Genomic DNA, 20,556 nt, shown 5'->3' with positions numbered 1-20,556 from the left:
CCACTGCACTCCAGCCTGGGCAACAGTGCAAGACTTTGTCCAATAAATAAATAAATAAATAAATAAATAAATAAAATCAGAGCAGTCCACAGAATAATTTCTCCAGGTCCGTTCCAGCAGCACAAGGCAGCAGAAAGAGCCCGTGTATGTCTATGGTCATGAGAGCTGGAGCAGGCCTAGGGGAGAACTGACCTTTGCCGCATGGGTCTCTCAGGCTCTTCCATCTATGTGTGCACATGTGTGTGTGTGTGTGCGTGTGTCAGGGGGTGGGGATAAGTGAACTCCCTCCTGTTGAATATTTAAAGTGCTGAGCTTATAGTCCAGGCCCGAGGCCACCCTGGACTGAATACAGTCCTGAATAAAGAATGTAACAGGGAGAGTTGCCCCTCCGCTCACTGCTCCCCACGTCACCTGATGTCTGTGGGTTGACCAGGGTTTGGGGAATTTAGTATTGTGAGCTTTGCACTTGCCCAGGAACCTCTGGAACGTATGGGTCATGGACAGCTGCCCAGTGTGAGTTCGGTGGCCAGCACCCTTGGGACGCAGTAGTACCTCTGATCTTACTATGGGGAAGCAGGAGCATTCCCTCCTTCTCCAAAGGGGGACTTGTAATATTGGAGACCCCAGGGAATGAAAGGGCTTCTGTTGGACAGGCTCTGGCCGAGAAGGCTTAGGATCACTTCACTCTCCCTTGAAAAAACTCTCTGGCAATTCTGTCTCTGGCATCCCTCCCTGCCCTAGCCCCTTTCTCCAGGAGGTAGGAGGAATACTAGGCAGGAGATACGATTTTCCTGAGTGATTTGAGGCTGGGTGGGATTCCTTGGGAGTTAGAGTTAGCTGCCTTTGTTTTAAAGTCCCTGCCCACTGCCACATCAGCATCAACACTAGAAAGTGGACTGTGGTCAGATCACAGGAGATTGAGTACAAGGAGGAGAGGTGGTTCTGTCTCTACTTGGCCTCTTTATTCTCAGACTCTCAGTTTTAGCAAACATTAGGTCTGCAGGTAAAGACAGGACAGCCCTTTCCATGACCTTCTATAGCAGGAAAGAAAACCTATGAAAAAGTTGTCACATAGATCAGCTTAGCCCTCCCAAGCTGACCAACATCCAAGTGTAACTTTGGGTGGGAGATGGGTGTCGTGAGAAAGTTAGCCCAGATCTGAACTATTCTGTATGCGGAAAAGAACCCAGCGTGCGCCTCGCTCTGCCCGGGACTCCTCTGTCTACTGTGGGCTGGGAAGGTGGTGCTGCCAAGTGCAGGCCACACTGTCATTCCATGAGTGTCCTCTTCCCATGTTCTCATGTGAACAGAAAGCACTTGGGGTGCCTGCACCCAAACTTCCTAGAAAGAAAGGCAGTTACGAGAAGTCACTTTGGATTGGGGTGGTTGCAGGAAGGGCCACCATTGAGCAGAGAAGGGAAAGAGAGGGAGGAGAGGCAGGGGAATGACTGAGGAGAGCCAAGACCGGGGGAGGGCAAGGGCAGACCGGGCGCCATGCAAGGGTCACCTGCACAGAGTGGAGATTGTTCCCTCTCTGTCATCGGGTTTGGGTGGCTGTTTGGGCTTGTGCAGGCATGACAAAGGGTGATTTGGGAGTGGATGGTTGGGAATGGCAGGCCGCCCTATGCCTCTACTGGATGGGGCCCCGCCACCTGCCCACCTCTAGGCGGGGTCTCCAGGGCTGGACTCAGCTGGTACTGCTTGGGCCAGTGTCTGGGTGGCATCTGGCCAGTGTTTGGCCTGGGGCTCCGTGCCATCCCTGGGGTCTGAGCGATTCAGCGCGTGTCCCCTTCCCGTCTCATCCTCACACATCCTCAGCTGGGTGCATGCTGGGTGCTTCGAGCCACGCAGACCATGAGAAGAAAATGAAACACACGCAGGGCTTCATTCTCTTCCTCTCCCATGGTTGTGTCTTCCGTTGCTGCGACCCGTCTGACCCAGTCCGTTATGCTTGGGGAGGCTCCTGACGACTAAAGCCCCATCTCCTCACCGGGCTGCCTGCCTTGCACGCGGGGGCCGTGTGTCCAGGCTGGGCACAGCCAAACCAACCAGACTCGGCTGTTTTACATTTCCCTCTCAGCTCCTCCCACATTGCCCCCGACTACCGTGGGTGCGACGGGCGCTGTGAGCAGTACCGATGCTACTGCCATTGCTGCCACCACCGAAGCCACAACAGTCCCCATCATCCCAACTGTCGCACCTACCACCATCGCCACCACCACCGTCGCCACAACTACTACAACCACTGCTGCCACCACCACCACCACGGAGAGTCCTCCCACCACCACCTCCGGGACTAAGATACACGAATCCGGTACTGCGCATTGCCCATGCTCCCCATCCCCTCCTGGCCCACCTCCCCAGTGCTCTCCAGACGAACCCACAAGATCCCCCCTCTAGGAGGTGGGGCCTGGGGTGGTGTTTACCAGCACCTCCCTTTGTGTTTCCTTTGGAAACTCATCCATGACTAGATACTCGGTCCAGTAGTCTGGAGGCCCAGATCTCCCCAGCCTGACCCCGACACACACACTCCTTGGGTGGCCCCCCACCATTCAGTACCCCCCCCATTCTAGCCTCAGATCCCTGTTCCTTACCAGAGGGCCAAGCTCCTTGGGCAGGGCCCCCAGGTTCCAGATGTCAGGACTGCCTCCGGCTACCTGTCAGGCAGTCAGCTCAGGGCCCAGCACTCCAGTGTGAGGAGGGAAAAGGACTGGACGCTGTACAACCGGCCTGAGGGGGTTTCCTGCCCTGGCCATGTCTCAGCCTAGAGGCTAGGCTGAGCAGCAGGGAGTGGCTGTGCCAGGCAGCTCTGTTCCCAGAACCCCTGCTCCTCCCTTGCCCCTCCTCCCGAGAAGAACACTTACAGACTTTGGCAAAGTCAGAGCTTCCAGGAAACTGTATTGCCAAGGAGTCCCTTAATGCCCATTCACGTTCCCCGTGGCCTCAAATGCAGGCGTGGAGGGACAATTACAGGCATTCTCAGGGCCCCTGGTAAGCATCGATCCCAGGGCCGGTACTCTGAGCCAGGAGACTGCACTGTTCCTGTATCATGCAGCCAGGCCAGGAAGCTCTGTTCTTCCAGTTCAGGGAGACCCCCAGGGAATTCAGCCATACTTCCAGGCACTGAGATCAGTCTTATTACCAACAAGGGGAGGGTCTATAGCTTCCTGAGCCCACAGGCCAGCTGTCAAATCAGCCTGAGGCAGCCAGCAGAGCCGGCAGGAAGCACCCAGAACTCTTCTGCAGCAGCTGTAGAATTGTAGGCCCACTGGGCGCCACCTCTGTCTCCTGGGCAAGTCCCTTCCCCTTCCGCGGCCTCCTTTCTCCCACCCTACTCCACTTTTCTCGGCCTCCCGAATGACGATGAAGGCTTAATGGACATGAGAGGATTTTGTTTTTAACTCAATGACCTGGAGTTAAGTGAGCGGTCAGGGGAGACGAGTCGCAGAGCTGCCGGGGGCTCCTGAGACCCTGAAAGTGCCAGTGTGCTTCCTGGGTGCCCTCTAGAACTTAACAGATGGTCTAGGAAAAAGTCGGCTGAGGAGGAACCTGCCGGGGTATTAGAAGCTGCCACCAGCGGTGATTGATGTTCTCTGGGGCCATGGTGAGGCATCTTTTTCATTAAAGTGGCGCTTTGTGTCCGACAAGGGCTCTGAGTGCAGAGGAAAGATGAACCAAAAATGAAGGAAGGAAGTGGAGCTTGCTCCCCAGCAAAGAGTTCCTTGCCTTCTGAAAGATCGGTCTTGTTGCCACATAGGCCCAGGCCCCCTCCAGACTCTCACTCCCCAAGTTCTGTGTCTGAGACACTGCAGAGCACGTGGCCATGGCCTTGATCTTATCTAGACCTTGGGAACACCCCTCAAACATCCTCACCCCCCCCCCCAGTTGCGGCAGAATGGCTATCTAGGACTTTAACAATGAATTTTCACCTTTATCGCGCCTTACATCTTGGGAAAAGATGTTTCATAAGTTCACTCTTAGGGTGAAATAGGCCTTTTTACTTGTCCTTAGCTTGTCTTTTTCAGATTTCAAGGGAGATTCCCTAATTCTTACATTCTCGGAGTGAACGAGACAATCTGTGCTCCCCTTCCTGACCCTTTCCATGTTTCTAAGGTGTTCCTATCTCAAGTTCTTGGTCTGTCTCTTGGAACTTTCGAGCACTTTCGTGTCATCATCCTGATCTCTCTGTGGCCGTGCCTTCCTCCGACTCCCACCTCTAAATCATCTTGGCTTCCCATTGCCCTTTCTTAAAGAATCCCAATCTTCACCACCCTTAAGACAGCCAGATTTGAGTCCATTTCGTATTGGTGGCCAAACTGTTTAAACACAAATTCTCTAGCTATTTACAGGGCTCAGAGCTGAGGAGGGAGGAACCCAAGTCCCCAAATCATGACTAATCATAATTCATTCTCACTAGCAAAAGCCATGAAATTGTAAGGAGCTGGGATTTGGGATGGCTTAAAGCAACCAGGACAATTGAAGCATCTGGCAGGCAGGCAAAGAAGCCTACCTCGGCCCTCCCCACGTTGCCATCAATGGAATCACTTCCTTGGCTCCTCACTTAATACAAATCATATTCACCTGGGGCAACCAACGCCTGACAAGGTTGTAGTGCAGAAGGCACCTCTTTGAAGTGAAAACCGGGAGATCTTTTATCACTTCCCCGGCCCGGCAGGCTCAGTCACATGTCAAATAGATAATGAATAAAGGTATCACCAATGTACTCTATTCATTTATTTTGACAACTGAGTTGGTGACAGTGCCCCCTTGCATGCTAATAAAATATACAGAAACCACACTTGTAAAGTCTTTGAAATACAAGACTGCATGCTAGTACTCCACTATTAAATCTTTGCTGCAAAATGGGGTAACCAGACTGCTGGGACGCTTGAAAAATGATTACTTTTGAAGATTTGTGCCATTCTCCTGTACACAGGCTACGGTTTCAGACAGCACCATGGCTTTGATAAAGCAGCTCCCAGCTCATAGGAGCTTGATAATTAATGTCCTCTGTGTTGCCTAGAGATCAGGCGTCGAAATCTTGGTGGTGCTGAGAAGCTGACAGAACAAGATTCTTCTGCTATCTGGATCACTGAGGGCTGGTTGTCAAGGAGTTATCTTCTCTTGGTCCCACCCAGTCCACAAGTGGGAGAGGAAGAGTTCATACTGTCTTTGCTTTGGGCTCTGAGATTCTAGGCTTTAGACAATCAACCTGTTAGACACATCAACCAGGCTCTCTCTGACCAAGATCAGTCCAAGACCAGCCTCACCTGTCTGGATCACCATTCTACTCCAGCTTCAAAAGCCCATCCTTCCTGCAAATCTCATCAAGACTCTTGGTTTTTAAAGATAACCCTCTCCTTCCTGCAGCACTTCCATGCTTGAAGGGGAAGGGGCTGGCACACATCTCGTCTGTGTAGCCTCCTCCTCCTGGCCACATGGCCTTTTTCCTAGTGCCTTTCCTTACACTGCTTACATGACAAGGGATCTGAAAAGGGAATAAGTCCAGGTTAGAGCCTCAAACGGCACAGATCAAAACCCACTCTTTCTACAAAAATCAGCCCGGCAAGGTGGCAGGCACCTGTAATCTCAGCTACTCGGGCAGCTGAGGCAGGAGAATCTCTTGAACCTGGGAGGTGGAGGTTGCAGTGAGCTGAGATCGCGCCACTGCACTCCAGCTTGGGCAACAGAACAAGAGTTGTCTCAAAAAACAAACAAACAAACAAAAAAACACTCTTTCATTCCTAACCCTACCTAAGTGGACACATAGTCAGTTTCCAGCTCTGCCTCAGAAGTCCTCCCAACTGCACATGCTTGTCCCTGGACAGCGACCTCTGGCCTGGCCACCAAGGCTGCAGCTTGGAGCTCTGTCAGGCCCTGTGCACAGCCATTTCTGACTCTCCCTTTTCCTAGATGATCGTGTGTACGTGTGTGCGTGCGCGAGCGTGGGCATGTGCGTGCATGCACACGCTTGTGTGCATGTGTGTATGTGTGTGTCTCCATGTCTCTGGTGCCACTCCCCGCTCATCACTAACTCCTCTTCTAACCCGTCCACCAGCCCCTGATGAGCAGTCCATATGGAACGTCACGGTGCTCCCCAACAGTAAATGGGCCAACATCACCTGGAAGCACAATTTCGGGCCCGGAACTGACTTTGTGGTTGAGTACATCGACAGTAAGCATTGCTGTGCGGGGTGGTGGTGGCGGCAGCGGCGTTGGCAGCAGCGGCGGGTAGTGGTAGATGCCATTAAAGAGATCCTGTAAACTCCCCCAGGCTCAGAGAGGCCTTTTAGCCTGGCTTAATTGTGGCTTAATGAAATCGATATGCACTCAGGCGGCGGTGATGTGGGAGGAGCAGGCTCAAGAAGGAAAGGGGCTTCTCAAGCCATTAGTGGAGGTCTAGGGTTGCATGTCTGTGGAGGACCTGTGTAAAGGGCCCTTCATTCATTTCCTGCCCAGGATGAGGGCTCTGAATAGCCCCCAAATGAGCCAAATCTCTCCTCTGCATTGATCTCCTTAACTCAGGCTCCACTAGACCAGCTGGGCCAGTTCACAGACTTGGGCTACAACCCTGCTTTGTTCCCAGGGCAATGCCAGTGGGCTCCAGTCAGAGCCACAGACCAGAGCCGTTTGTCCCAGCTGGTGGCTTGAGCTGAGCTGCTAACTCTTTACTGGAGCTTGGAACCAAGGGTACAGATTCACTGGACTGCAGAGTGTGGCCTCCGAGTGAAGGTCCCCGTTCCTACGGGGCAAACCCACCATCTTGGCCTCTTTTGTATGTGCTCTAAGCAATTAAGGCAACTAACCCAGTCAGCAAATCCACTTGGGACAGCCTACCCAAAGACCTCTCAGGAGAGAGCAAAGCTGACTTAGTCCTCCCTGGTTGGACGAGGAGTTCTTCCATTCTGGACTACACAGTTTGGTCCATACTTTTTCAGCTTCCCACCACCCCCATTCACCCTTCAGCCTACATGCAAAGGCACACACTTTTCCTGATGTGGGATTTCACCACATGGTGAGAAATGAGAGGTGAAACCAAGAATGAGAGCCAAGAGGCAGAGTCCCAGCTCATCTCCAGTTTCTCTGAGGGATGGTAACTGGCTCTCCAGCCCTCACCAGCCAGATCCATGTGGAAAGTTAACCTCTTCCAGGGCAACAGAGCGTCTGCCGGCAAGCTCAGAGTTTAAGGAAGTAGGTCATGATATGTCTAGTGTGAAGAATGGTGAGGAAAGAGAACTTCAGGAGGAGGAAGGGTGTCCCCAGCTGAAGGGTCATTTAAGAGTCAGTATTGCATGGACAGGCATGGGGAGGCTGCCGGGAATCCTCCCAGTCTGTACAGCAAACTGGACTCGCTGTTCCCTGGTCCCTTCCCCCACACTTTCTCCCTCTGACAGGTGACCAGGACCTAAGCACTGGCTCTCCAGCTCCTGGTGCCTGGCTCTAGGCTGACTGAGGTTTCTGTTCCCCAGGCAACCATACGAAAAAAACTGTCCCCGTTAAGGCCCAGACTCAGCCTATACAGCTGACAGACCTCTATCCCGGGATGACATACACGTTGCGGGTTTATTCCCGGGACAACGAGGGCATCAGCAGTACCGTCATCACCTTTATGACCAGTACAGGTGAGAGGGGACCTGGCCTGGCCATCCCCTGCGAGCATGGGGCATTTCATTCTCATCCTCAGCTTCCTGCTTGCCTCTCTCCTCGGAAAGAAGACTGGTCCCCACCCCATTCCCCACCTTGCATGGCGTGTCTCAGCTCTTATTATGCATCAGCTGAAGGCTCCCAAGAAGCCAAGGGGAGCCCCATGTGCATGTGTAGCAGAGAGGAAACAGTTCTGTTTCTGGCCCTGTGAGGGTCCAAAGGAAACAAAGGATTGTTTAATGACAACAGAGAACATTTGGCCCCGTGCTCTGCCTGGTGTGTGTGCACACTTGGTCACTGTCCGTGGGTCTGGGGGCTGCAAGAGAGCAGTACAGCCCGACCTGTGTGCAGGATCCCTTCACGCAGGGTCAGGGGATAGGGCCGTCGCAGGGCCTTGATCTAGAAATCGCCCTGGGAGATCAGTGCCTGTGTTACTCCCTTGCCACTATCATGTGTTGTTCAAAATTTCAAAGTGAGTGACACAACTTGTTTGGGGCTTTGTTTTTGTCCCGTTTGCCTCGTCCTAAAAGGAGGTGACTTTTTGTCACGCGAGGAGAGGGAAAGAAGCTCTCCAGGACTGAACAGTTCTGGCTCTAGAGTGGCTTCAGCTGTGGATGAAGAAACATCTTCCTTGTACCAAATGAACAGGCCAGCTGGGACTCAGCAAGGCGTACAAGGTTCAGTAATCTCTGCTGGTAGGGGTGGCTAGCAGTCCAGATACTTAAAGGCACTGTCTGGTCTGAGTGTGTGTAGCTTTAAACTCAGCCGAGCGGGCTGCCAAGTGGCCTGTATGCTAAACCCCGGGCCTAATGGTAAGGGTGGGGAAAGAGATTAAGAGAGAAAGGGATCAGTACCTTGCCCCCAAGGGATATCCTAATCAGATGCAGGTCATTAAATACACAGGGTAGGGGAGGGGAGAAAACACACAGTGATTTATATGAACTTCTGAACATTGACTTAAATATTCATTACTCCTCCTGCACCTGGCCCTGCGAGGCTGATCCTGGTAGCCTGCATCTTGGGGGTCCCTGCCCATCTGTGTCCACGTCTCACCCCACCCCTTCTTGCCTAGTCCGTCCTGGGCCAGCATCTTGTCTTCCTCCCTGTGTCTCCCCCTGTCCTGCGCATTTGCATGCCATCAATTCTCAGAGCATCTGAGAGTCAGGCTCGCTGATTGAGGCTAGCCAGGCCAACTCAGGCAGGATGTCTGAGTGAGTGGCTAGGCTGTCCTGTCACAAGAGGAGCCAGGCCAGGTAGCTGGACAGTGGACCAAGCAGAGCAGGTGGCTGGACTCTGTCTAGCCCAGACAAGGTCCCAAGCTGTTGCTCACCAGTATGTGCACTGGATTTCGCTTCATTACATACTTGAGTCCAGCACAGCAGCAAAAAGCAAAGATGATATTTGAGAATAGAGTTCCATCCTAGGGAAGACTGCCAAAAACCAGGGCAGCCTGCTTTCAGAGTTTGACTTCTCCAGGTGCTAAGCCCTAGGGCTGTGGGTGAGGGCTTAGGCTAGAGAGCCAGAAAAAAATGGACCAGTCCCTGCCCTCGAGGGGTGTCCTAATCTGATTTGGGGTATTAGGCACAGGATAGAAAAACAATTGATACTGTGTATGCTTCTGAACCTAAAGACTCATTTCTCTTTTCCTGCTTGATGGAAGGTCTTGTCCTGATAACTTGCTTTCCAGTGATGAAGGACTTGGCCCTGATGAGTCTTCCCAGATCCTTCCCAGCGAGAGCTGGAGTGGGCAGGTTAACTAGCCCAGCTCTGAGTATACATTGTCCAATTCTCTCACAGGCTGGCTGGAAATTACTGTCTGCAAACCACATAGGGAAAGAAAATATTTTCACTTTCTGAAGTCTGTGAGCATGTGTCCATATCCTTCAAAAATACACATTCTCTTTCCTGTGGGTGGACTCCAGAGCCAAGTCCATGCAACCCTCAGAGTCCTGTGTTTCATCAAAGCAAGAACTAATGAGCATCTCTGGGCCCTGACCACTGGTCATTTAGACAACCGCAGGCTGTCGCTTTAGTCTGCAGACTTGAACATGCTATAGCAGTTCAGGAAGGAAATTGAAGGAAACCACTGGGAAGGCTGACAGCCTCTCTGATCCTCACCAGAAAAATCCCAAAGGTAGGTTAATCACATCCTTGAAGTGTTTGAAGCCAAAGAGACCTGAGAGGCTACAAACACATAACCCTGGACTCCAAGAGGCCTACCAGCCCTTCCGTGCTGGGGGCGGGGTGGGGTAAGGCAGGAGGGTGCTGGATGCTGAGAGGGGGCCAGCAGCCAGATAGCAGCCTGCCTTAGACCTCAGGAGAGCAGGGAGCAGGGCCTCAGGGGACCTGAGTGCAGTCAGCATTTCTGTGTTTGGGAGAAGCATCTCCTCGGTAGACTTAGGATGGGGCAGGGTATGAAGAGGTGTCAAATGGTGCTTAAGCAAGAACAGCCCAGTCAAATTGTATTTGGGGAAAATCCATCCCTATTATATTTGTTTACCTATCCCTATTTCTAGAACATAGCTTTTCTGCAGACTTTGAGTGACTGGCCTTTCTTCCCTGGCCAAACCCAATTCCTACCAATTAGAATTAGGAGTCATGAGAGCTGTCTGCTTTGCAGGTGTATTGCCTGCTTCTGAGTGGGTGTTGCAGGGGGAGGTGTGGAAAGCACACAGAACGTGACTTCTAGTCCAGTGTTAAGAGGCGTGTGGACCAAGAGGATGCCGTGCCGGCTCCTGTCAGTTATAGCTGAGGGTGGCGAGCGCGAATGCACCCTGGTCTTTGCACACTGATATTACTGGATCCATTAGGAATCTTGAAACAAGTTTAATAATCCCATTGAGTGTGGCGTTGAAAGTCAAATATAATTGCTCTGGGGACTTGCTAAAATGCCTTCCTCTCAGAGGCCAATTCTTGGGGTCCCATTATAAATGTGATCATTATGTCCTAAATTTCTCTTGGGGAAAAACTAAATCGCTTTGATGGAATGTGATTGAGCCCCGCTTACCCCAGATTTCACTTGGTTTTGAACAGGCTTCTGTGTCCAAACTTCACAGGAAATTCTTTGACCTTTTCAGTAAGGACAGAAGGTAACATTTGAACTTCACCTGGTACGTCAGGAATGAAAAGGCTACATTTGCTTCCTAATGGCCCATGTGGCCCCTTTCCCCTGGAATGATGGCTTTCTTTCCCAAGAGGAAGGAAGTCTTGTGGAGGCAGCCATCAGGGCGCATCAGAACAAGCACCAGGAAGATGGGGTGCAAGTAGGTCATTGACTAGGTGGTTGCAGACACACAAACCAACCTCCTTGCAAAAGGTGGGTACAACTCTCCAAACACATGTTGTAGTAACTCCTTCACCCCGGTGCCCAGGTGCAGCACATAGGCAAGGCTGCATCCATATGACCCTGGCTGATATCGGGGGGAAGCCTAAATCCGTATGCCAGGTTAACTGTATTATAGGAAGAATTAAGTTGACCCATTAATCAATAAGTAGTCGCTGACTACTTGTTCTGTGACCAGCATTGTGCCAAGTACTAGGAGGCTAAAAAAGATCCCCTGTTCTCAAGACTTTAATAGTATAATTGGAAACCCAGGGTGGGCCCAGGAAATGGAACAATTAACTGTTCCACTGCATGGAGCGGCTAGGGGTGAAATTGGAATTCAGAGACGGTGTGAGTTAGAGCAAGGGGAGAGTCAGGGAGGAGGGGTAGAGTGTGCAAAGGCAGCGGTGAGCCAGGAGGGCGACGGCCTGTGCTTTCTTGGGCAGGAAGGGCAGGATGCTCAGAAAGGAGACTGGTGCACCCGGAAGGCAAGGCTCGGGAGCTCAGCCCCCACAGTGGGGAGTAAGGAAAGGTGGCGCCATTGGAAGCCTCCTACGAAAGTGGTAACAGATGTCTCATTGTATCCACAGGAACTGGCAGGCACAGGTGAGGGGACCCCTGGGATAGAACAGAGCAGTGAGAGGAACAGGGCAGGCATTTTGGAAGAAGTGGCAGCTCTTAGAGATGGGAACAGTGGTGAGGCCTCTGGCCGCAGCAGGAGAGTTGGAAGAGCTGGGAGAGCCAAGGCAGGGGGCAGGAAGACGCAGGTTGAATTTTAAGCATGCGCATCCAAGGAGAGCTGGAGGAGGAGGCTCTGGTCTTACGGTTGTGGAGGTGGGTGGGGGAATAATGGGGATGAATGAAGGGTCATTGGTGATGACCAGAGTCAAGGAGGTAGAGGTCGGCTTGGGAGAGGCCCACTCAGTGGTAGCAGCTGAAGCACTAAGAATAGAGGGACTTGAAGTCAGCTTGCTGGGGTACAGAGGAGTTGGTGGGAGCTGAAGAAGGCTAAGAGTATAGAGTGTACCAGTAAGAGGGCAGCATGTGAGCTGGAGCTGAAAAGTCTGGCAAGTTCCTCAAGAGTTTTTGTTTTAAGACACAGAAACAGGACTTTGAGAGCAGCCTACACAACATAGCAAGACCTCGTCTCCACAAAAAATCAAAAGAATTAGCTTGGTGTGGTGGCATGCACTTGTCGTCCCAGCTACTTGGGAGGCTGAGATAGGAGGATCACTTAAGTCCAGAAGATTGAGGTTGCAATGAGCTACGATAACACCACTGCCCTCCAGCCTGGGCAACAGAGACCCTGTCTCAGAAAGAGGGGAGAGAAGGAGAGGGGAGGGGAGGGAGGGGGGGGGAAGAGAATAAAGAAAAGAAGGGTGGAGGGAGGGAGGGAGAATGGAAGGAAAGAAGGAAGGAAGGAAGGAAGGAAGGAAGGAGGGAGGGAGGGAGGGAAGGAGGGAGAGAAGATTAAATGGATAATGACAGATCTATGTATATTAAATGGTTATAAATGCTGTGAAATAGAGACAGTGGCCAGGTGGGGGTTGGGGAGAGGGGCTTTGTTTAAGCTGGGAAGGTTTGACACCTCTCTGAGGAGGTGCCAGTTGCCAAGGCAGCCATGAGAAGAAGGAGCAGCAGACGCAAAGGCGCTGCAGTAGGAATGAGGGCGGCCAGCGTGGCCGGAGCATAGAGCGTGAGGACACGGTGGCGGGAGTTAGGGCTAGAGAGGTGGCCAGGGCCTGCTCTGATGGAGCTGACAGGTCGGCATAAGGAAGGAAGAGTTTTCTTCAATCACAGTAAGAAGCTTTGGAGGGTGAAAGCAAGGAAGTGATTCAATCCTGCATGGGGAGCTGAAACAATCACTGTGACACTGGCGGGGGCCTGCTGGGAGCAGGAGTGGAAGCAGCCTGCATAGGTCATGGTACTCACAAGCGTGTTCTCACAGGGGTCGACAGCTTTTCAGCCCAGGGCTGCCCTGGGCAGCCAGAATGCAGAGGGCACTTGCTCATCAGTCCTCACCCCGTATGGAGAACTTTCTTGGTGCAGTGCCCTTGGCTGGGCGCTGGGAAGACCGTAAAAATAGTTTCTGCCCCTAAGAGGAACAAAGGGTGGGCTCGGCCCCAGATAACTGCCTCACTAATGGCCTGTGCTGAAGACATGGGGGCGCACGTGCTGTGGCCCTCATGCTGTTCCCTGTGCGGCCCTCATGCTGTTCCCTGTGCCCCTGCTGTTGTGTGCCTCTCCCCAGGTGTCTCCAGGCTGGCTGGCTCCAGGGCTACTTTGTGTGTGTTCCGTTCCTTTGATCCTTCCCTTCTGTCACAGAGTCTGGAGTTCTGCATTTCAGGAGGGGTTGCTTTTGTTCAACTCCAACCAGTAGAAAGAATAAGGGTGAGTTGGTACTGACCACACCCTCCTCCCAAACTCAAACCCAGCCATTGGACCATCAAGAACACCCTCAGATGACTCCTGAGCACCTGTTCTTCAGGCCCTCCTGCAGGCCTTTCAAATCGCAAAGGGATCTGACCACTTTGAAACAGGTCTCCACATACGCTGGGCATGGACAGAGAGGGATTCACTGGCTGGAGGGGTCACATCGGCTTGTCACAGACCACCAGGGGTCATCCTGTGTGGAGGAGTCTGAAAGCGGCATGGTGGCATGGACTGGAGCAGAAGGCACAGCCCCAGCCCCTGCCCCACATCACTGCTGACCTGGCCAGGGCTACCCACACCAGGATTGCCTTTGCTGTCAGGAAGCGCATGATCTACTAGAGAGATGTGAAAAGACAGGGCATCCTGGGCCTCCACTTGGTCCAGTCCCCACCCTCAGGAAGCCTGGATGGCTTCGGAGCCATGCTCTGGGCAGGGATGCTGCTCTGCGTCTGCGCAGCCTGCGACGCTGTTCTCAGCAAGTTTTTTGCAACATTTCTTGATGAGTAGCATCCGGCCCCCATTTCTCACCTTGTACTCATCCATGGGGAATCATACTACCCTGGCCAATCCATGGCCGTCCCTCAGTCCCCACTAGGCTGTGACCAGCCCTCTGGTTTGCAAGAATGCCATGCTTCGTCCCTAGGACACGTCCCCCTTCCTAAAGGACCTGTTCAGCCTTCTGCTTCTTATTTGCTCCTTGTACCCCTTTCCTTTGCCTCTTTTCTGATCTTTTGACCTTGGCTCTTTAATTATTTTCTTTTTGTCCTTTAGCGGGGTAGTTTGGGCCAGAGGGCTGCTAGGTGGTAGCGTTAGGCTCCAGGAGAAACACACGTGAAACAGCTGAAGTTCTTCCCTCCATCTCCCTCCTCACCGTCCCCCCCATTAAATCATTCACGGGTTTGCTTCCGGCCCTCCCCGCCAGCTTACACCAACAACCAAGCGGACATCGCCACCCAGGGCTGGTTCATTGGGCTCATGTGTGCCATCGCCCTCCTGGTGCTGATCCTGCTCATCGTCTGTTTCATCAAGAGGAGTCGCGGCGGCAAGTACCCAGGTGAGATGTGTGAGAGGCGTGGGCTTACAGGGCAGGGCACGTCGCTTTCCTGCAAGTCTCCAGGTCTCCAGCCAGATCCAGGGACTGCGTTCTCAGCGAAGCCAGCCCTTGCCAAGCTTGGAAATACAGCCCTCTTGCCTGTGCTGTGCATCTTCGAGCTGCCAGCAAGCACTTGAGTTAATTAAGTTCGCCTGAGGTGGGCGGATGGCACAGTCCAGGCAGCCTCAGAGAGGGGATGGAAGGAACCCTGGCTCCTATTAAGAATGACCTTTCCAGCCGGGCGCGGTGGCTCAAGCCTGTAATCCCAGCACTTTGGGAGGCTGAGGCGGGCGGATCACGAGGTCAAGAGATCGAGACCATCCTGGTCAACATGGTGAAACCCCGTCTCTACTAAAAATACAAAAAATTAGCTGGGCATGGTGGCGCATGCCTGTAATCCCAGCTACTCAGGAGGCTGAGGCAGGAGAATTGCCTGAACCCAGGAGGCGGAGGTTGCGGTGAGCCGAGATCGCGCCATTGCACTTCAGCCTGGGTAACAAGAGCGAAACTCCATCTCAAAAAAAATAAATAAATAAATAAATAAATAAAAATAAAAAAATAAAAATAAAAGAATGACCTTTCCTCCCCTTGATTCACCACCCATCTGCTCTGTAAATTGGCTTTTTTTCAGCCTGAATCTCATTAGGATCCTGTGTCCCAGGGAAGGAGAAAGGAAGAGAGGCATTTTCTCTAACCATGTCTCAGAGGATGGGGAGAGGAGGGGTCTGGGGAGAAGCAGCAACCCCATGAGAGAGTTCCAGAGGTGGGCACCCAGCAGGATGACAGTGTAACCACCGATACCACTAGCAAGGGTCAGAAGCCCCGACAGAAGGAGCAGGGAGAGGCTGAGGGTGGATGGCATTGGCAGGGACCCACATGGCCTTAAAGGGCTTTGGGCTTCCCTATAGTCCCAAGGAGGCCTCAAGATCCTTCAGCCCCTGGCCGGGAACAGTGACTCACACCTGTAATCCCAGCACTTTGGGAGGCCAAGACAAGTAGATCACTTAAGATCAGGAGTTTGAGACCAGCCTGGCCAACATGGCGAAACTCTGTCTCTACTAAATATTTGAAAATCAGCTGGGCATGGTGACAGGTGTCTGAGGTCCTAGCTATTCAAGAGGCTGAGGTGGGAGTATCACCTGAGCCTGGGGAGGTCAAGGCTACATGAGCTGTGATCATGCCACTGCACTCTAGCCTGGGTGACAGAGTAAGACCCTATCTCAAATAAATAAAATTTTAAAAATGATTCTCCAGACGGTGGCTCATGCCTATAATCCCAGCATTTTGGGAGGCTGAGGCAGGTGGATCACTTGAGGTCAGGAGTTCAAGACCAGCCTGGTCAACGTGGTAAAACCTCATCTCTACCAAAAATTAAAAAATTAGCTGGGCGTGGTGGCAGGCACCTGTAATCCCAGCTACTCGGGAGGCTGAGGCAGGAGAATCACTTGAACTGGGAGACAGAGGTTGCAGTGAGCCAAAATTGCACCACTGCACTCTAGCCTGAGTGACAGAGTGAGACTCTGTCTTAAAAAAAAAAAAAAAAAAAAAAAAAAAAAAAAAAAAAGATCCTCTAGCCCAGACAGATGAAGGTCAAGGACAAGGACCTCTTGCATTCTTGTTTCTGAAAATATCGATTGTTTTTCACACAGGGGCAAGAGAGCCATCTGTCTGTGATGGGGTGGGTAGGGTGACAGGAGACAGGATAATGGATGACCCTGAAAGCAAAAATCTGGCTGCACTGCAGGATGAAATTTCTCCCTCCCCAGAAAGCCCCATCACCAAACACACCCATGCTCCCCAAATGCTTCCTTCTCCCCATCTCTTAGAACAGGTCCTCCCCCAGGGTCCCCCTAAAACTCAACACGCAGGAAACAGAAGAGAGAGGAGACTCAATTCTTTTTTCTTCCCCATGCTCAAGTACCCACAGACTAGGACTCTGAACAGCTGTGCCTTGACTTGAGTGAGGGAGGGCAGGATATGATTGTTCCTTACTGGTGAGCGATGTTTTCTTCCACTCTTTTCTGCTGTGTTGGGCTTGTCTGGTTCCATAGGAGACAAAGCCTGAGTTAGTGAAAAGGCTGCCTCCTCCATCTGATAGTAAGACTTGGGTGGACTGAGTTCGCGCCTGTTCCAGGTGGAAGTGGAATACTGCAAGCACCCAGCAAATCAGCTCTGAGCGGTCCTTTGCCCTTCCAGAAAGTGTCTCATTCCAAAAAGTGCTTCAAAACTAACCTCTTGCCCTCCAGCTGCAGGGTAAGCCCCTGGTCCCTTAATAAGATAAGTGAACCAGTCTTCATTCAGTCACTAACTAGTTACGTTACGTGTTCTTCGCCTCTCAAGGGTTCAGTTTCCCATACCCAACACAGGGATGATTATCCACCTTGTATCTCAAAAAGGATACATTGGCTGGGCACGATGGCTCACGCCTGTAGTCCCAGCACTTTGGGAGGCCAAAGCGGGCAGATTACTTGAGGTCAGGAGTTCGAGACCAGCCTGGCCAACATGGTAAAACCTAGTCTCTACTAAAAAGACAAAAATTACCTGGGCATGGTGGTGGGCACCTGTAATCCCAGCTATTTGGGAGGCTGAGGCATGAGAAGCCCTTGAACCCAGGAGGCAGAGGTTGCAATGAGCCAAGATTGCACCACTACAAAAAAAAAAAAAAAAAAAAAAAAAGATACATAAAGAAGCTTTCATGTAAGTGCCTGCTGTGCATCCGCCTCTGTGCTGTGCACTAGGGATACCGGAGGAAAAACGATCTCTCCTCAAGGACACTGCAGATGACATAGAAAGAATGAGCACAGCACAAGACAGGGCCTTGGCTGAATGCTCACACGTCACAGAGGAGGTGGAGGAAAGGGGGCACGCCAACAAGGGGGGTCACAGAGAAGAGGCACGAACCATCCCATTGGTGTGTATGGCACACAGACCTCCAGCCTGGAGGAAAGAACCAGCCTTCTGTAATGGGGATGAGAAACGTGCACAAACAATTACACCACAGAGCGGAACAAGAAAGGTGCAAAAAGTGGCGTGTTTGTCTTTGGGAAAGGAAGAGATCACATCTGTGTGGTCTTCTGGGGAGATTTCATGGAGATTTGGTTGGGGGAGCTTGGTGGGAGGAGATTTCTGTTGTCAGCAGAGATATAAAAGACCCCTGGGGCTGAGAAGGAGGTGGCAGAATCAACTTGGCAACTGATTGAGTACAGGAAGCAAAAACAAGGGAGGTGTCCATGGCGCCTTGTTAAAAAAGAATGCCAGTGAGCCCAGGGCGGTGCCTTCTGGCCCTGCATTCAGGGAGCCCTGGAGAGCAAGAGCGTGTACTTAATCATCGTGTCTGTGTCTTTGCTTCTCTTCTTGACCAAGTACGAGAAAAGAAGGATGTTCCCCTTGGCCCTGAAGATCCCAAGGAAGAGGATGGCTCATTTGACTATAGGTGCGTGATCTCCCTCCTCCTCTCTGGGGCAGGCTGTCCTCACTGTCCCTGAGGCACCACCCTCACCTACGAGCAGCTCCACTTGGCTGAGAGGCCATGAGTAGTTGTCCTTGCCCATTGGGCTGTCACTCTGCCTCTCTGGCGGCACTGTGGTGGAGTGCATGTGCTGCTGAGTTTACTCAGAGAGGCTTCTCATCCTGAGAGTGCCAGACGAGGCTGCTCCCCAGGAGACACTGCCTGACGCGTGCATTCGTTCATTCGTTTGATGAACAGCATTTCATTCAGTCAACTGCACAGCTCAAATGCGTCAAGCTCCCTGTTTATGTCTTTCCACCTTTTCACTCTCACCATGAGCCCCAGGACCCTCTTGCTGTGAGATAAGCTCAGCTCTCAGGCTGATTCTCTGCCCACACTCCACCCCTAACCCTGAAGATAATGACCCTGGGAGGCTGTGCTGTCTTAAAGCCTCAGCAAATGAAGGTGGGGTGATTCCAGGTCGTTTCTCCATGAACTTGCGATATCTTTGGGCTCTAGATCAGAACGGGCCTGGGAAAGGCATCTGGTCCAGTGTCCTATGCCCTTGATAAGAGGACTGAGGCCCAGATCAGGAAGCGAGTTGTCTAAGACTCTTCCTTGCTCACCACCCAGTGAGTTAGTGCCAGAGCTGGGAAAGCCCGGGGCTGCACTGTTCTGTACTTCTGTACCCGTGCTCCCTGTCCTTCCTGGATGCGTCTTCGTATCTAGGCTTAACAATGCTGTTGTCTGTCCATGGCGATGGTGAGTATGTACGGAGCTGAGGGAAGATGCAGGGTGGGCTGTGGAGTGTCATTCCCAGACCAAGTGCTGTGGGAGAGAATGTCTGATGAGAGCCCTCCCTCCACACGCCACCCAGTTACTGCCTGGACCCAGGTCCCCTTGTCCTCTGCTGCAGTCTCCTTTTCCTGTCCTGGGCCTCTGCCACTCTGCCCATCAGCCTGGCAGCCATAATCAGATCAATGGTGGCAGAGCCACTGCCCACACAGGAGCCTGTCTGGCAGCTCATGGGCCATGACCGTCCATCCAGTCCCGACATCCCCACGAGCCTCCCAAAAGGGCAGGCACAAGAGGTCCCTTCCCACCTTCCCTGGCAGAGCCCGGCTTCCCCACGGGCTGAGACTTCCCTGGCTTTTTGTTCCAAAAGCCACAGGACTTCTTCTCCCCCCGACTCTCAGTGCAGCCAGAGAGGAGGGGCGTGGACCTCCCCCAAACAGGCTGGGCAGCCTGCCCTGCAAGGAACTGCTTCCTCGTGCACCTCTCCTACCCCAGACACCAAAGCTGTCGGGCAAAAACCCCTGCCTCCTCCTCACAGCTACTGACGCTGGCTCTACATGCACAGGAGCGTGCCGAGGGCTGCACCGCTACACGTCACAGTCTTCTGCTTGGGCTCTAGGAGGTCTGCAGCGTCCATCCTAGAGCCCTCCCTTGGATGAGTCTAAGAGCCTGGGAAAAGACTCAGATTCAGACATCAAAGGAAGAACTAAGTTTCTAGTGGGGATAGGCCTGGGGGCGAGGAGTGTGGTTCCTCTCACTCCAGTCCGTGGCTGAGTGGCTGACCACTTTTCCCATGGGGTCCCCTCTGCTTTTCTCCCCTATGTCCATCCACCCGGACCTTGAAGGTATCTCAGAAGCTAGGCCAACAGGTGGCCAGACCAGGACTACCCCTAATCACTCTGGTCTCTTTCAAGCTTCCTTTAGGAGAGGTCTGTTATTTTCAGACCTAGATCCCCCTATCCCCTCCACAGCCTGGCAAACTACAGACCTCTCCCCTGCCCTTCCCGCTGGCTGGGCTGTCGCTCTCCAGAGGTTGCACGTAACTTAGCTGCCTGGACCCAAGGGAAGAATTCCCACATAGCACAGTCCTTATGCCCCTGCACATGGATGGGGTAGAGCGCCCCGGGAAGGGGTGTGTGCCAACAAGACCTGCAAGTGGGGTGAGGAACCTGGCATTTCCCCTCCTCCAGTTGGCAAACAGTGACTTCCGATTCCTGCACAGACAGCACAGCCCCAGAAAGCTGCCTCCCTCACACTCTCCCAGCGCACGGCTGCCCCATGAATACAGTTAGGCTGTATTCATGGGGCAGTTCTGGCAGGGTGGGCTAATTGCTTTCTGTCTTCTAACACAGCCCCAGCCCTGGCTCACTGCCCTCCCGACAGCTGTCTTTGCCTGACGCTGCTATTAGAAGTGAGAACGCACTGCCAGCTATAATGGCAACTCAGCTGGTTGTCTTCCCCATGTCCAGGAAGGACTGGGGGTGGTTAGGGAGCTGGGGCAAGGGAGGGTATGGTGTGCATCTGCTCAGATCGCCTGGCACCGCTGTGGTCCCACCCGCTGAGACCCAGACTCCCACTGCTCATCCTCAGCTGCCTCCCGCCAAGGAACCAGGCTCACCTCTGAAGTGTAGCCAGCAGCACCTGGTCCCTGCTCTGAGCCTTTCCAGCCAAGGGAAGGGACATGGTGCCTGAGCAGACGCTGGCTCAGGGAGCAGCCCTGCGCCTCCGGCTGTTCCCAGCGGGCACATGCTGCTTTACCCAGCAGCTTCCCAGCCTGCCCTGCACAGGGGGAGCTTAGGGCCAGGGCCTGTGGGCCTCAGA

At 52.8% G+C, this 20,556-nt stretch overlaps 1 protein-coding gene across 36 annotated transcripts in view; it reads left to right on the top strand.

Annotated features, from left to right (window-relative positions):
• The window catches only part of NFASC (neurofascin), a 204,946-nt gene that overhangs the window by 177,280 nt on the left and 7,110 nt on the right, over nucleotides 1–20,556 (top strand). For 21 of the 36 annotated variants that reach the window (XM_039465799.2, XM_010348952.3, XM_074384946.1 and 18 more), the window contains 5 exons: nucleotides 2,081–2,314; nucleotides 6,059–6,175; nucleotides 7,470–7,622; nucleotides 14,322–14,453; nucleotides 17,856–17,925. In XM_039465799.2, the coding sequence (XP_039321733.2) occupies nucleotides 2,081–2,314; nucleotides 6,059–6,175; nucleotides 7,470–7,622; nucleotides 14,322–14,453; nucleotides 17,856–17,925 (706 nt within the window). Of the gene's footprint in view, nucleotides 1–2,080; nucleotides 2,315–6,058; nucleotides 6,176–7,469; nucleotides 7,623–8,174; nucleotides 12,299–14,321; nucleotides 14,454–17,855; nucleotides 17,926–20,556 lie in introns of those variants that run through there. The other 15 variants (XM_039465816.2, XM_039465815.2, XM_074384962.1 and 12 more) reach the window with 5 other exon arrangements.

The sequence above is a fragment of the Saimiri boliviensis genome, chromosome 14 (genome assembly GCF_048565385.1).
Source record: "Saimiri boliviensis isolate mSaiBol1 chromosome 14, mSaiBol1.pri, whole genome shotgun sequence".
Classification (NCBI taxonomy): Eukaryota; Metazoa; Chordata; class Mammalia; order Primates; family Cebidae; genus Saimiri; species Saimiri boliviensis.
Note: the sequence above shows the minus strand (reverse complement) of the source record. Positions and strands in the feature narration are given on the sequence as shown.